Consider the following 16,115-nt stretch of genomic DNA (forward strand, 5'->3'; position numbering starts at 1 on the left):
TGGCGTCATTGGCCGACCCGCTCTACCTCCTGAGCTAAAGCCGCCCCGAAAATATATAGTATTATAGTATATAGTATATAGTATAGACAGAGCATATAGCATTTGAATCAACCTGATGAATATTCACAAAGCTAGACGTGTCATTCATTCTAGTTGGTTTTTAAAAGGATCATCAAAGGAGAGCGCATCAACAGGATGTACCGAGGGAGTCGACAAGTCATTTCAATGGGTTTCACAGAAGTCCAGGACATCCTTTCTGCACGGATCATTTTCTCCACTTGTGAAGATCGTTTTGCAGAGCCAGATCACACAGCCAACATTCCGCCCCCGTGGTGCTAACCTGCATCTTTTCCATCCTAGGTGTTTTACTTTCGTTTCCAACCTCGAGCTCACTCTAGTGCTAGAGTGAGAGCTCTCGTTTTCTCACTCGTAAAACCTGGGTTGTAGTAGCACAACTAGGGATGTTCATCAATTATCGAAAATCGATAATTGATCGTTAAGGATTGGAATCGATCCTGTGGCATTTGGATCGATTTTTTAATTATTAAAAAAAAAAAAAAAAAAAAAAAAAAAAAAAAATTGGACTAGGTTTGGGTGGAATTCGTTCCTCCTCGCCCCACTCCATTGCACAGCCGACTAACGTGAGGTGGAGCTTCATATAGTCTCTAGTTTTCTGGCTGGGCACGGGCCTTTGTGCCAACAAAACTGTTTTAAACATGGGAAATTCACACCGGCATGCGCCGCGGACAGCAGTGTTGGAGAGGAGACACATTGAAATAAAGAGTTCATTGAGGAGAACACGTTGTCTTTCGTATTTTCTGCCATAGGCATTCATTTTGTAAAAAAAATATATATATATATATATATTGAAAATTTTCTAAGTATTAATATGATCGATAATCGATAATTGATCGTTAATTTTCACCGATTATCGATTTTGGAAAATTTTCAAAATGAACATCCCTAAGCACAACCCTAACGTTCTGCAGCAGCCGGACACAGTGTCCTAGGGTGTTTTTAGCTCTATATGACAAATCCCATTGTGTTGCTTTCAAATATCATCAGTACCATATTGGCTGTACTTGTGACAAACAGGACGGCAAATGTGCAAGATATCTTTCTTCGTCTTTTGATACGCCATTTATTTTGGACATTAAAAAACGTGTTTTCTACAAACAGTGCCTCAAGCACATTGTGGAAATGCAATCTTTGTGTGTGTGCAAAGTTTTATTCTAAGCACATGATATTTAATGCAGTGTTGACAGATTGGCAGCTGCAAATGGAAGTGAGAGGTAACTGTGTAATGAATACCCACCATAGCCCTACCATACCCTACCATAGCCTACACTACTTCAGAAATAATGCATTATGACAGTGTCAGTAAACTGCACTCAGCATGCTCATGTTTACCAACCCAGCTGGTCTGTGATGCTTCACACCTCACATTTCCTGTGTGGAGAAGATTTCCCGCCTTTGACTATACCCAATGATTTAGGCAAATAGGATCCTACAGCAGTTACTCATTTAGTGGGGACGGGACACTCTATTATTGCAGGCCTGCTTTGTGATTTAGGTTCATAATATTGATGGATATAATAACAAAAATCTTGCATAATACAATTATGCATATAATTCGCATTTACTACTGTTATTTTATGCTATGTGTGTTCTGTGAGCGAGCTACTGTAACTTGTCCCAATTTCCCCCCGGGGATCATTAAAGTCTTTCTGATTCTGATTCTGATCTGATATACAGACAATGCTTTAGCACAAAGAGGAAATAAGATCCATGGTCAATTTTCCATGAGATTCCTATCTTCCCATTTCCCCAATGCAGTAGAAGAAGCCAAGGCTTCCCTTAAACCGCCCCCAAATCCTCCGTGCATACTTCACGCAGTCGCATTAACCTTCCATACATAAATATCCGGATAACAAATGATTATAAGATTGCATTGAGGAATTGCTATTGAGCGTATCCAATGGGGTTAATTAGTTCTTTTCAGTGACAGAGTTGGTCCCACATTCCAGCAGGCTGCAGGATACAGTCAGACGCTTCAGTTAAGCTGCAGGATACAGTCAGACGCTTCAGTTAAGCTGCAGGATACAGTCAGACGCTTCAGTTAAGCTGCAGGATACAGTCAGACGCTTCAGTTAAGCTGCAGGATACAGTCAGACGCTTCAGTTAAGCTGCAGGATACAGTCAGATGCTTCATTTAAGCTGCAGGATACAGTCAGATGCTCCAGTTAAGTTAAGTGGATACAGTCAGATGCTCCAGTTAAGCTGCAGGATACAGTCAGACGCTCCAGTTAAGCTGCAGGATACAGTCAGATGCTCCAGTTAAACTGATACAGTCAGACACTTCATTTAAGCTGCAGGATACAGTCAGACGCTCCAGTTAAGTTGATACAGTCAGATGCCCCAGTTAAGCTGCAGGATACAGTCAGAGGCTTCATTTAAGCTGCAGGATACAGTCAGATGGCCCAGTTAAGCGCACATGACTGTTCTGTATTTCCAAAACAAATATTGACCCAGGGATCCCTCCCTTTTTCTCAGGATCGCTCCCAGCCCACGCCTAGTTTAAAAGCCTGCACACACACTCACACATACAGAGAGAGAGAGAGAGAGAGAGAGAGAGAGAGAGAGACAGAGAGAGAGAGAGAGAGACACACACACACACACACACACACACACACACACACACACACACCACAACAACAAAAAAGACAATGAAAGCCTGGGGCGCAGCCTAGCAACACATCACGGTACAAAACAGTTAATAATGGAGCCAATTTGTGTTGTGTCTGTGTGTGTGTGTGTTGTGTCTGTGTTTGTGTGTGTGTGTGTGTGTGTGTGTGTGTGTGTGTGTGTGTGTGTGTGCGTGCGTGCGTGTGTCCATGTGTCTGTGTGTGTGTGTGTCTTGTGTGTGCATGTGTGCGTGTGTGTGTGCGTGCGTGCGTGCGTGCATGTGTGTGTGTCTTGTGTTGGGAGGTGAAACACTCTTCTGCTGGAAGAGTCAATAAGATCTATAGGGGCACTGGGCTGACTCAGGCTGACAAGAAGCCCATCCACTCGTCATATCAAGCACCAATCTAAAAGCAAGCTGTTCAATCTCCCACTCATTCCCCAGAGATCCAACACTACAAGGGGACAAATGGGACGGTTACCATTCCAATGCTGCTCTGAATAAGCCAGTCGGGACGACAGTTTGAATGGGGTGTGTGGGGAGGTAAAGGTGCCCCAGTGACAGTAATAGGAATACAGCAGAATATTTATTGCAAGGTAATATTTGAGGCAAAGTGGAACGTCACTTCCTGCTTCAGCACTGTACCATAGATTTTTATCCTCCATTTATTTTCCCATAGACTTTTCGTAAAATGCTTATAAAATAGTTGTACTTCGTCGAACCAAGCGGTTCAGCTAACGCTATAATCGGGAGAGACCATAGAATATTTCACTCGGACCAAAACAAAAAAAAAACATCGAAAAAATATTTTCTTTAAACCCGCATTTTCTTTACGTTTTGGTCCCAGTGGAATGTTATGCGATCTCTCCTGTTTCTACATATATCTGTACCGTTTGGTTTGAACCAGTAAACACTATTTTTATAAGCATTTTACGAAATGTGTATGGGAAAATAAATGGCGGATGAAAATCGCTGGTACAGTGCTGAAGCAGGAAGTAGGCGGTCACTTTGCCTCTCTATATGGGAATATACAGGAGCTGGACAAAATGAAATAGCAACTTTCTTTCTTTCTTACAAAGACAGCTACACAGACAAGCCATATGAAGACAGACATTGACAGCAGCACTGTTCCCACTCCTTCTTAAACATCAAAAAGTCAAGGACTTTTGAAGGACTTTCCGGGCCCAATTCCCCCGAATTCAAGGACGCGATCAACACGGCCTAGCTTGAAGCACGGATCAAGGTTAATTACTGTTACAACACTGAGAATTTGCATAATTAGAGAACTAACAGTAACACGCTTTACAGAAGCTCAAAGACAACAACTAATTAAAACGAGAGAGATGCTTGAATGTGTGAACACTTCTTGTTCTACAGAACGCAGCCTTTTTTCGCTCTCTCAAATTCACAATCTTTGAAGGATTTCAAGATGGCGTGGGAACCCTGAGACAGACACATGATAGGAGAGTTGATCAACACAGAGGAACTGAACACTTTTGTGACACAGTCTGAACAAAAACCTGTAGCGAGCTTCACAAAGCCGGCAGTCTGCCATTCACAGACCTCTGGTATCCCAGGCCGACAGACAAACATGCAGAACCTGTCGGTGTCCAAAGCCCGGAGCCATTAGTATTGTTATGTGTTTGTATTTATGATGTGCCAGTGTTATGACCACAACGTAGAGGAGTAGTGGAGGAAGGAGGCAGAGAAGCAGGAAATACCAGGGGTCCCCACCATACGATACGATCGCGATACTTAAGTCACAATACAATATTATTGTGATTTTAAAAGCATATCGCGATATATCGCCTTTTTTTCCAACTGCAAATCAAGTCCCCAAAGGAAAACACTTCATCAAGATCTGTTTGATCTAAACAGATAGCTTCCATTCTGTTCATCTCACGTCAATCATTTTTATTGCCGCAAAATGCGTGTGATACGATAATATTGCAACAGAAAATATCGCAAATACCATGCTGTATCGACCCCTAACGGGGATGTTTTTTTGTTTGAGATATTTAGCTCATTCCGGGAGTTATTTTCGCCATCAAGTTGTAATTGACCTTTTTGGTACAACACTTTCCCCCGAATCTGCCTCGTCTGCTTCTACATCCGTCAAATGTGGCTGTTTGGGTACTGTGTCTAGGGCCTAGGAGTAGGCTATGTGAAGGTACTACAGCGGGTACTTGAAAGAAAGGGGAATAAATTGAAAAAAAACATTAAAATAAATCTGCTCAGGAGGCACTAATTGCAACTCCATGTCTTATCTTGTCACGTTATATCCTTCAAACGTGTTGTTGTAAATGAGATGGGGGTATACTGTATGTTGGGGGCGGGGCCTTGCTCTCTCAGGGACGTGTTGATGTCAAAGCCTGTGTCAGCACATTTTAGCACCGCCCCCCCGCCCCCCCCCCCCCCCCCCCCACCCACACACGCACACACACCACACACACACACACACACACACACACACACACACACACACACACACACACACACACACACACACACACCCCACACACACACACCCCACCCACACACCCACACACAGCGGCAGAGCCCGACTCAGCATTCTGTTCAGCCCTCACTCAGAGGAGCACGTGGACGGACGTGAACACTCCAGCAGAAACCATGGATCAAAGCAAATCAAATCTATTATCAACACACTTATTTCCCCATATCTTGGATTATTCTAAAATTATTCTAAAATTTCACGTGGACTATGGTCTGTTTTTGTTTGACTGTTGGTTATGTTATTCTGCTTCATTTCTTTTGGTCACATCTGCACTTTTATTTATGATTACTTAGCCTACATTTTATTTTATTGATTTTGCAGCACTTTGCAACATTGTTTTGATAAGTGCTTTATAAACAAAGGCAGATATTGTTGTGAGGGTATATTATCATTATTGATATTAATAGTAGTATTATTGTGTTATTATTAGTATTATTATAGTAAGCTATTATGGCATGCTAAATGTCAAACATTATATCAAAATATATATATAGGCACATTGCCTGCATGATAGGTGGTTTTTAAATAAGATATTATAACGTCCTAATATATCCTATCCATGAGGGAAAAGGCCTTTGCAGCACCGGTCCTTAGAGAGCATCTTTTTTGCTAGCACAATATGACTCTCTTCTATTCAAACCCAGTGGGGATTCGTTCAGTGAGGCGCATGAGAAAACATGTTTGGCCTGCACACACTGTGTGGGCTGGGGCACGTCTCTGTCTGGCTGCTCCTCTCAGCATCCCCACACACTGCTCCTCCTCACCTGCCTCAGCACAACCTGCTCCTCCTCACCTGCCTCAGCACAACCTGCTCCTCCTCACCTGCCTCAGCACAACCTGCTCCTCCTCACCTGCCTCACAGCACAACCTGCTCCTCCTCACCTGCCTCCTCAGCACAAACTGGATCAGTGCCCATATTTATAATCAGCTCCGACAGACAGGGTGACAGACATCTCAGTCCCCTATGTGGGCCGCTATGGCGCAGCAGCCGTGCGTGACTTCTTTCTGGGACTTTGAGGTGCAGGACGAGGACGATTGAAAAATATGAATATAAACAGGAGCAAAGGGAAAATATTTGGCAGAGCTCAGATGGGGTTAAACCTGACCATATTTTTTTATCAATAAATGTCAGGTGGAGTCAATTAGTTGCTATGAAAAAGGCCAAAGAAGAAGAAGAATAAAAGTCTTATAAGTAACACGTTCAAATCCATTTCTCACCTGCCAGAATCACGCCCCCCGCAAAAAAACTTGCAGTTGTCAAGGACTTTATTATTAATACTGTATAAGAGAAAAGAACTGCTCTGACCTCTGAGGACAAAAAATATAGGAGGAAAGACTAATAAAAATACAGAAAAATGTATCATAGAAGATCACGTTTACAATTCATCACCATATATTCTGACAGGTCTTTTCGCAGTTCAAGTGACATTTAAAAACATTTGGCCCCCAGTCAAAGTAATTTGCAATGAAACCTTTTACATAGTCGACACCATAAATGTTGCCCGGCCATGATAGAGGTCCTTGAAACTGTCAGGAAAGCTTTTTTTCTAATCGCATAATAACCCCCGACCTTTATGATTTCACCGAGGAAGGCAGAGAGAGACCACACAACTCGGATGTTTGGAGGCTCTTTCTTCCCCCACCTCGGTGCGCTGATCTCTGAGAACAGAGGCGGTTATTCATCCCAACTCGGCCATGACAAAGCTCACACACACACAGCCCGAAGAGCAAACTTTGACTCACTGTAAGATCTCCCTCGGCTCATTCATCTCCCTCCTTTTTGGGCTTCGGGGCAGCCTTCAACACTTCTCCAACGCGCCATCGGTAAATAGATTTGCAGCGGAAACGGAGGCAACAGGAAAACTTGGGATTTGGCCCTCAGATCCCGAAGGGAAAACACGCAGAGAGAGAGAGAGGGGGGGTAGATTTCAGTTCCAAGGTCATAGGAAAACACTGGCTTACCTTTCCAACAGTGTAGCAGGAGAGCAGGTGAGGAGGTGCTGGTCCTGTCTGTCCACAGTCAGTGCTGGAGCAGGAGAGCAGGTGAGGAGGTGCTGGTCCTGTCTGTCCACAGTCAGTGCTGGAGCAGGAGAGCAGGTGAGGAGCGCTGGTCCTGTCCGCTATGGGGGAATCAACACGACTGGCAGAAATGCTCTATGCCCGACGTCCACAGCAGCACAGGCGGGCAGCCACTCTCTCTATTGTTTGACATTCTTTGGTGTCACACCCAGCTCAGCTCGGCCACAATTACCTGGGAGGCTTGTTTTACCCCCCTGCAGGTATACAGTGGAGCAGGCAGAGCGCTAGGCGGCTAGCGGATTGCCACAACACACACGTGCGCGCACGCACACACACGCACGCACACACACACATGCACACACACACACACAGACACACACACACACACAAAACACACACACACACACACACACACACACACACACACACACACACACACACAAAAACACACACACACACACACACACACACACAAAAACACACGCACACACACGCACGCACACACACACGCATGCACACACACACACAGACAAAACACACACACAACACACACACACACAAACACACACACACAAAAACACACACACACACACACACACACACACACACACACACACACACACAAACACACACACACACAAAAACACACACACACACACACACACACACACACACACACTTTTTTTTTCTCCCTGCCCTCGAGGGATCCTCTCATGAGCCTGTTTGCATTGTGTTTGTGATAAGGTACAAAAGGCTTCTCCCACAAAACAAACCTTCAAGTAGAACTCTCATAACGGAGAGGTGTGGAGGTGTGGAGGTGGCCAGACAGTATGGAAGTGGAAGGAGAAGAAAAAGTCAATAGGCATAATGTTCATACTAAATGGTAAATATATAAAGGGGAGTAATCTATATGAGCTGCGGTCAAACCACAAAACAATGTGTCAACAAAAATCAATTCTATTTTCAGAAAAGCATGATTGTTTTCCCCCGTAAAAAACAAAATCCATCAGGTTGAAAGCATTGACTATAAACGATGAATTGACATCGTATAGGTTGTCGGCCTAAGAAGTGTTTAAACTAATGGGCCTTGCTTTTTTTCCTTCTCAAATCCACAAACCTTCGGAGATTTTCAGGAACGCCGAGATCAAACTAAGCTGAGTTTAGATGGCTTCCCTGTGTGTAGGTTTAGGATGGGTGTGGCTCAGCCAAATCCATCCAGCTACCAAGGTTGAGCTGAGCTCAATCAATGGAAGCCTTTGATCGTTCACTTGTAAGCGAGCAATGATTAACTTGACACTGACAGCCACATGTTCAAGCACCTGGGAACGCACATCCTAATAACAAGGCCTCGCCATAGTGACACATTTAGATCTAGAGTTTGAATTCAAAACTAAACCACTGGCTGGATTGTGTGTGTGTGTGTGTGTGTGTGTGTGTGTGTGTGCGCGTGTGTGTGCATATAACAGCATACTGTCTGCCTTATATGCCGGGTAGAAAATTAGCACAAGCCACCAGGCAGCCAAATGCTAAATATGCAAGTAACTTTAACCTTTGACCTTTGACTTTGAAAATTTGGCTGGTGTTTTTTTTTTTTTTTTTTTGGCCCCTGCTTATGGTATTCATTACTATCCAGCTGATCTTTCATCCATCCATGGTCATATGAATACTCCTGTCTGCCTATGGCGATTATCTACAGCTGTTGTGACCATGCGACCTCTCTCTCTTTAAAAGTGCTATTGAGAATAACCTTCTGTTAGGATATCGCCTGCAGACAAGAGATCATAGTCATGACATCAGTCTGAGAGGATTTTCTTAATATTTTAGAATATAACCCCCCCCCCCCCCCCCATTTATTTTCAGTATTTGTTAGGATTTTGTTATACAGATGTAGTACAGCAGGTTTATCGCTAGGGGGCGCTGCAGGGTGAGACTGACACATACATTCGGGGTAAAGCAAGAAACCTGCTTTAACGTAGTCTCGAGTTTAGGGCGTTGTCGGCGGCAGCTAGACATACATAGACGAGCATCAGCTTGACGAGCGGTCCGGGGTAGTCCCTATCAAAATGAGTCATTGTGTGATATTGAAATCATAGTGAGATTTTCACTGTGATTTCAATCACTAGAAGTTAGCTCAAGCAGAGAATGTAGTGCATATTATAGACCCTTTTACTGTTTGTAAACAGTGATGATGTATTGAGTGGGCGGAGCCGAACTCGCTGCAAAAAGTTACAACTAGCGGTTCAGCTGTCATAGAAATATGGAAGATGCCGACGCCCCCTCCACGTATTTTAAAGCTTTTCCAGCAACAGACAGGTTACCTTACACAAATAAGCTAACTCTTTCAATGGGGTGAGGTTTCTTGACCCGTGCTCACTGTCAGGATGGGTCTAGGATCCAAACATCGCCAAAGTTGCAGTGCCGGACATCGTCATACTAGGTATCGTCATACCTAGTGGGAATGTCCAGCGTCGATACGCGTCCACTGTAAAAGGGTCTATACTTGGTCATAGTAGCTTTCCCTCTCTCCTGTTATCTCCCCATCTACATTATAGTTCCTGTCAGCTGCGTCAACCCACACTTCTGGGGAGCTCACCGGCCGCAGCGCGCACGCAGAGGGCTTTGACACACCTTCTGAATGTGCAAAGCCACACAGCGAAGTCAGGACTGCCCAGGCCTGACCGGAGGAGAGGGACGCAGCGGGTTACAGCCCCACGTAACGTGCCACAGCGTGGGTTCCGCGAGGGCCCGACAACAACGGGAAGACCTTGAAGACCGTGAGCGACTTTTACCCCTAGATAACTAATTCAACTAACGAGTAAGTACGTGGTGTAGCACACAATCAAGTCAAATGCAACATAGGGACATACTGTCATGTTACACTTGGGAGGCGCTAACGTAGGATGCTAATTGTAGCCTAGGCTAGGTCGAAAATACCGGCCATAGTAATAAACCCTCAAAAATTAAATATTCTTAACAATTAGTGCCCACATCACTGAAAGCAGATTATTATTGATTTTCTTGACCTATTTATTCCTAGGCAGAGTCACTGGGTGCTGGAGCCTATCCCAGCATGCATTGGGTGGAAGGCAGGGGAAAAACCAGGACAGATATCCAGTCCACAGGACTAACAAACAGTAAACAAACACTCCCATTCACATTATGGGCAACGAGACTCTGATCCACCTGACTTACATGTCATTTGCCTGTGGGAGGAAACTCAGGTAAACGCAGGGAGAACATGCAAAACTTCCCACTGAAATGATAATAAAACACAGCAAATCTCCTACCGATATACCATGCATTTCATTGCGATAGATGTCCAGGCTGAGAACGTTCCACCGTCTCAACCTGCACCAGGAGCTTTAGAAGAGAGGACGGGTTGTACGGGAAGAGTTTCTTCGTCCGCAGTCTCGCCACGACCACCCTGAGCTCCGACAGGCACGAGACGGTTCTGCGTGACGTTTCGGCGCCAGAACCAGGAGGCGTCTCTGGTGCCGTTGAGTCCGACGGCTCGTGTTCTGTCCGTACGACGGGCGGGCTGCTCGTCCCCAGCGTCACATCTGAACCGCCCGATCTTAGCCTCGAGTTTCCCTGTGAAGCGTCTGAAACCTCCATGTTCTCCGTGTCCGATTCTTCCGAGCTGCCATAGTCCACAAGGCGAAGTCCAGAAGCCAAACTGGCCACGTCCACTGCTGGTATCAAAGTCGAAGGCGGGACACCGACGCTGGATCGGACCAGATCTAGGCCGAACCCGGGTCCGAGCGCGCCTTCATATGTCCTCATGAGGTCCGACGCCTCTATTCTTCGGCAGGCCAGGGCGAAGCCCTCCCAGTCGGTCCGGAGGAGCTTCAGGTAGCGCACCAGGTACTCCAGGAAGCAGGTCTCAGTGGAGATGAGGAAGTCGAGCAGGACGCTGTGGTCGAAGGAGACGCTGCGCAGCAGCAGCAGGAAGTGACAGTGAGGGTTGCAGCCCGAGGCGCAGGCAGCAGCAGCATCAGAGGACAGCCTGCAGGGGGCGCACAGGCACTGAGTTCAGAGAGGCTGCTCATTCTTCTGTCTGCCATTTCTGCTTCTTCTAGATCACCGATAACCTTTTTCTTTTATATATATATATATATATATTTTTCTGGTTTCTGATTTCTTTCTCCCCAATTGTACTTGGCCAATTACCCCTGTTGTCCCCGGTCGTTGCTCCACCCCTTCTGCCGATCTAGAGAGAGTTGTAGACTAGCACCATGCTTCCTCCGATACATGTGCAGTCGCCAGCCACTTCTTTTCACCTGACAGCGAGGACTTTCACCAGCAGACAGGACGTAACACGGGGGAGGATCATGCTATTCCCCCAAGTATCCACTCAGATTTGGGTTTGAGAGACAACATCTCATCAAATGGGGGTCTGTGGCTCTAATGGAGTAAATTAGGGGTCCTTGATATATTAAAATACACACAGTCAACCTGTGCCCTACTTGGTTTACCTGTGATGGAGGAATATGACGAGCAGAGCTTTGGCTGCCTCCATCATGTCGTCATCCTGCTCTGTGAACAGCAGGGGGAGCCAGCAGCAGCGGTGGGGGGTGTCCTCCGGTGGGATGCCCTGTTGCCTCAGGAAGCCTGACAGAGCCTGCAGATAGCCAGGCACCCCCACGGCACCGCCCACACCTGCTGCCGGGAGAGAGAGAGAGAGGGAGAGAGAGAGAGAGAGAGAGAGAGAGAGAGAGAGAGAGAGAGAGAGAGAGAGAGAGAGAGAGAGAGAGAGAGAGAGAGAGAGAGAGAGAGAGAGAGAGAGAGAGAGAGAGAGAGAGAGAGAGAGAGAGAGAGAGAGAGAGAGAGAGTGGGGAGCTCAGCGTGACATGCAAGGAAAGACTGCCCCCTGCTGCAGGAATTGTGTAATACAGGGTGTCAGAAAGTTAGGATCCTTAGGTAAATCACAGAATCTGCTGAGGATGACCACCACTAACTTCCTTTCTTTGCAAAACCAATATCATTGTTTCTTTGTATTCAAGAAAGGCAATCTGGACTGACAGTACAGTTTGTCATACTACTCTCACACAAACAGAATACTGTAGCAGGTTTCCAATTACTGTTTTTGACCCACATGATACGAATGCAGCCTTAATAATAATATATTTTACAAGAGTAGAAATGGATTATCACCTGCTCCCCGGGCCGACTGGACTCGAACCTCCATGGACTTGAGCACGATCAGGCTGACAGCGCTGAGCATCACATGGTCTGCTCTCTGATCTCCGCCAGCTTCCACTCGGCCGCTTCCCCCAAATAAAGAAGCCGCCGCCTCCACTTGAACACGCTGTAGCCAACCGGCGCTCACCGCTCGCAGCACGCCATCAGCCAGCGTGCCGACATCAGCGCTGAACTGCTCGTCATCTGTCATCCCGGCAGCAGACGCCGACGCCGACGCCTCTCCTAAAGCCATGTCCTCCCCGGCCTTCTGGAGCAGAGCTCTCTTCAGGAGGAGCAGCGCACGCTTTCTCACAAAATACTCAGAGGGAGAGTCGACGATCGTCAGGAGCGCCGAGCCGCGGACGTGGGTTAGCCTCTGACACGGCAGGCAGGCGCCGGTCCGACAGGTCCGCCTGGACGCCGTCAGGACCTCCAGTAGGTCCAGCAGGGTGGAGAGAGTGGTTCCCCGGTGTTCGGCGTTGGTGAACTCCACCGTGGACTGCCTCCCTCCTTCTTCTCTCTCTTCGGGGAGAAAGCGGGAGCATAACGCACTTAGGCCTGGGTCAAAAGCTGCCAGGAGCTTCCATAGGATCTCTGAGGAAGGAGTGTAGCGACAGTTCAGACGAGTGATACAACATGCATTTAAACAAAAATGGTGGATTGGAGACATAAGAAAAGCATCAAAGGATCTAAAAATAATCTGGAATCTAAAAATAATAATATGGAGCATCAAAGGATCTAAAAATAGCATGGACCTAGCCTCTGTGACGTCACAGGAAACGACGATGGGATTCAAGCGAAGACGGCCCAACTTCAACTCACTTCCTGTCATTTTGTCTCGTGGGTTTTGCCCATGCTTTTCCACGGACACGCCCACTTAGGAGTCTTTCGGCAGGTCTGAGTCAATGGTTGACCACGCCCATTTAGGAGACTTGCTGCTACCATCTGTTAGAATTGGTATTTTTTGTATATGGTATAATTTGTTGTATTGATATTGCTATTTGTACGTGTACATGTTCCAATTCAAAAAAGAGCATTTCATGATCAAACCTATATCTGTAAAAATTGAATAGAATATACTGTATGTACATAGGTATATGTGTATATATATTGTCATGCTCAAATAAAACACATTTGAAACGAACAAGTCTGAGTCCTCCTCAACAACTTCCAAGTATGAATGCATGAAAGCTCGAGTCCAAGTCCAAGTCATCAGTGCTCAAGTCTAAGTCGAGTCACAAGTCCTGAAAATGAGTCCAGGACTCAAGTCTGAGTGTGACTCGACCACAACACTGGGTTGAGGACTGTGAAAGGTTCTGCTGTGGCCAACTTTTCTCAGCCCCAACAAGCTTGTTGACTGTTGACACATCAGACTAGTTTCCCTGGTCACTCATTAGTAAATGAATGGACGTACAGTACGTACAGTACAGTGTTTGTGTCACAAACCCGTTTTTACCTTGGTGACATCCCTTCAGCAGTTTTTTTAAGACGTCGGTGAGTGACCACATGCACGCGTCCAGTTCATTACAGGGGGAGGAGTGGTGAAACACGTGCACACACTCCTGCTGCCACACAGAGCTGAACGTCCCCTATGACATGAGAGACATCATGCGCACGCACACACACACACACACACACACACACACGCACACACAGTATGACATGAGAGACATTGCGCTGTTTAAATAATCAGGGAACAACCGTTAAAAGAACAATACATTAATGCATACTTGTGTACTAGGATAATATGATCAAAATGTCTCATTATAATCAATTCAGGTCTTGCTATATACAGTACCAGTACGTGCATCATATCAGAGTAGGGCTGGAAAATATATCAATGTTATATGAATATCATGATATGAGACTAGATATCATCTTAGATTTTTAATATCGTCATATCGGGATATGACATAAGTGTTGCCTTTTCCTGGATTTATTAGATTAAAGGCTGCATTACAGTAAAGTGTCAATGTCAATGTCAATGTCAATGTCAATGTAAAATGTCATTTTCTGAATTTATCAGACTCTTCTGGTTGTTCTCTTATTTGCCTTCACCCACTTCGTCATTATAGCCATATTTACTGATGATTGATTATTAATCAAAAAATCTCATTGTGTCAATATTTTGTGAATGCACCAATAGCATCCCCACAATATTGTTGCAATATTGACATTGCAGTCAAAAATATTGTGATCCATTTGATTTTGTCCATATCGCCCAGTCTTGATGTATGATCAGAGATATACATGACAACCTAAATACTCACAGATATCTGAAGCTCATAGAACGTGTATGTTGATACTGATTTTGCAGCCAGATGAGAGATCAACTGGTCCTCAGACTGGAACTGATGGAGCTGTTGAAGATTATGATTACAGTATATTAGATCATGTATCCTGTTAAAAGTAGGTGTTTTTATTTAGTTAGAGGAGACTAAGGATACTCACAAGTGTTGACATGAAATCCCCCTCCTGAAACAGCACCCTCAGGATTTCCATGAAGTACAAGCTGACTTCTGGAGGCATGCTTCTTTGCGACATCAGGCGGGAGGATATTTTCTCGACCAGAGTCAGAGTAACGCAAGTCAGATCAACCTGGCTCTCATGTTGTGAACCTGAGCTTTCCTTGTGCTGCTGGCACAGATGACTGCAGTCTCTCTCCTGCACAGGAGGCAGTGCACACACCGCTGAAACTATTCCAGAAGCCACATCCCCAGCACTCTGGCTGGGGCACGACCCCCTCAGAAGGCATCTGTATACTTCAGTCACACAGTCAAAGTGGTTCATCATTGTGCTACACACACTAGGCACGGGGTCTCTAGTATGGTTAGTTTCAAACACAACACAACACAACAAAAGTTGTCGTGCTGCTTCTTCCGTGTGACGACGTGACATGTGATCAACGCAGAAGCGTCAACCCCCTATCTATGCGTCAAGTTACCTTAGCAATAAAAGATGTAAGTCAATCAGCCTTCAAAATAAAATGTAAATGTGAGTACGGAATAAAAACACACCCAGGTGAGAAGTGCAGACATCACGATCACGATCATAGTGCCTGTCATAATAAATCACTGATGACGACACAATTGCTTTGTGACATCACTTGATATACTCAGCCATGTGACATTATTGTCTATTATTATGACATCACTAAAAATGTCACAATGTCTATCTTTTTTTTTTTTTTTTTTTTAACAAATTTATTTACATAATCAGAAAATACAGGTTCACAACATAGAGGTTACAAGACAAATGCAAAGGCCATTCAACAAAACATACAGAAAATACAAAAAGAAAAGAAAAAAGAGGAGGCATACGAGAGACTAGATAAGGTTACAAATCAAATTCTATAGACAAGGCTTTAGTTTTCACAGCTTTAGAGTTTGTGCAGTACTTTAGTGTATCCAGGTATGCTTTTAAGTATGCCTTGAAGACAGTAAGATTAGGTTTCTGCTTTGCAAATTTGCTGGCATGTATATGGAATTTTGCTAATAGAGAAATGAGGTTGAAGACATATATTTTTTTAGAGGGGATTTCATCAACAAAAAAACCAAACAAAATAAAATCAATTTTAAAGTTGAGTTGAGTACCTAATTTCCTGTTCAACAACATATTAAGGTCCTGCCAAAAGGTCTGAGTATAAGTACAGTCCCAAAAAAGGTGAGTTTCTGTTTCATCAACAAGGTGACAGAAGGAACAAAGAGGGTCAATGTT

At 45.0% G+C, this 16,115-nt stretch overlaps 1 protein-coding gene across 1 annotated transcript; it reads right to left on the reverse strand.

Moving 5' to 3' along the window:
• Window positions 1-10,432: 10,432 nt before the first annotated feature.
• lins1 (lines homolog 1) lies at window positions 10,433-14,752 on the reverse strand. Its single transcript, XM_083662245.1, has 5 exons — window positions 14,669-14,752; window positions 13,855-13,987; window positions 12,372-12,992; window positions 11,693-11,876; window positions 10,433-11,223 (listed from the first exon to the last, which is right to left on the reverse strand). Exons 2-5 carry the CDS (start codon window positions 13,904-13,906, stop codon window positions 10,521-10,523), a joined length of 1,560 nt encoding a protein of 519 aa, XP_083518371.1. The 5' UTR covers window positions 13,907-13,987; window positions 14,669-14,752; the 3' UTR covers window positions 10,433-10,520.
• Between the last annotated feature and the right edge of the window lie 1,363 nt (window positions 14,753-16,115).

The sequence above is a fragment of the Poromitra crassiceps genome (assembly GCF_964638095.1).
Source record: "Poromitra crassiceps genome assembly, chromosome: 28".
Taxonomy (NCBI): Eukaryota; Metazoa; Chordata; class Actinopteri; order Beryciformes; family Melamphaidae; genus Poromitra; species Poromitra crassiceps.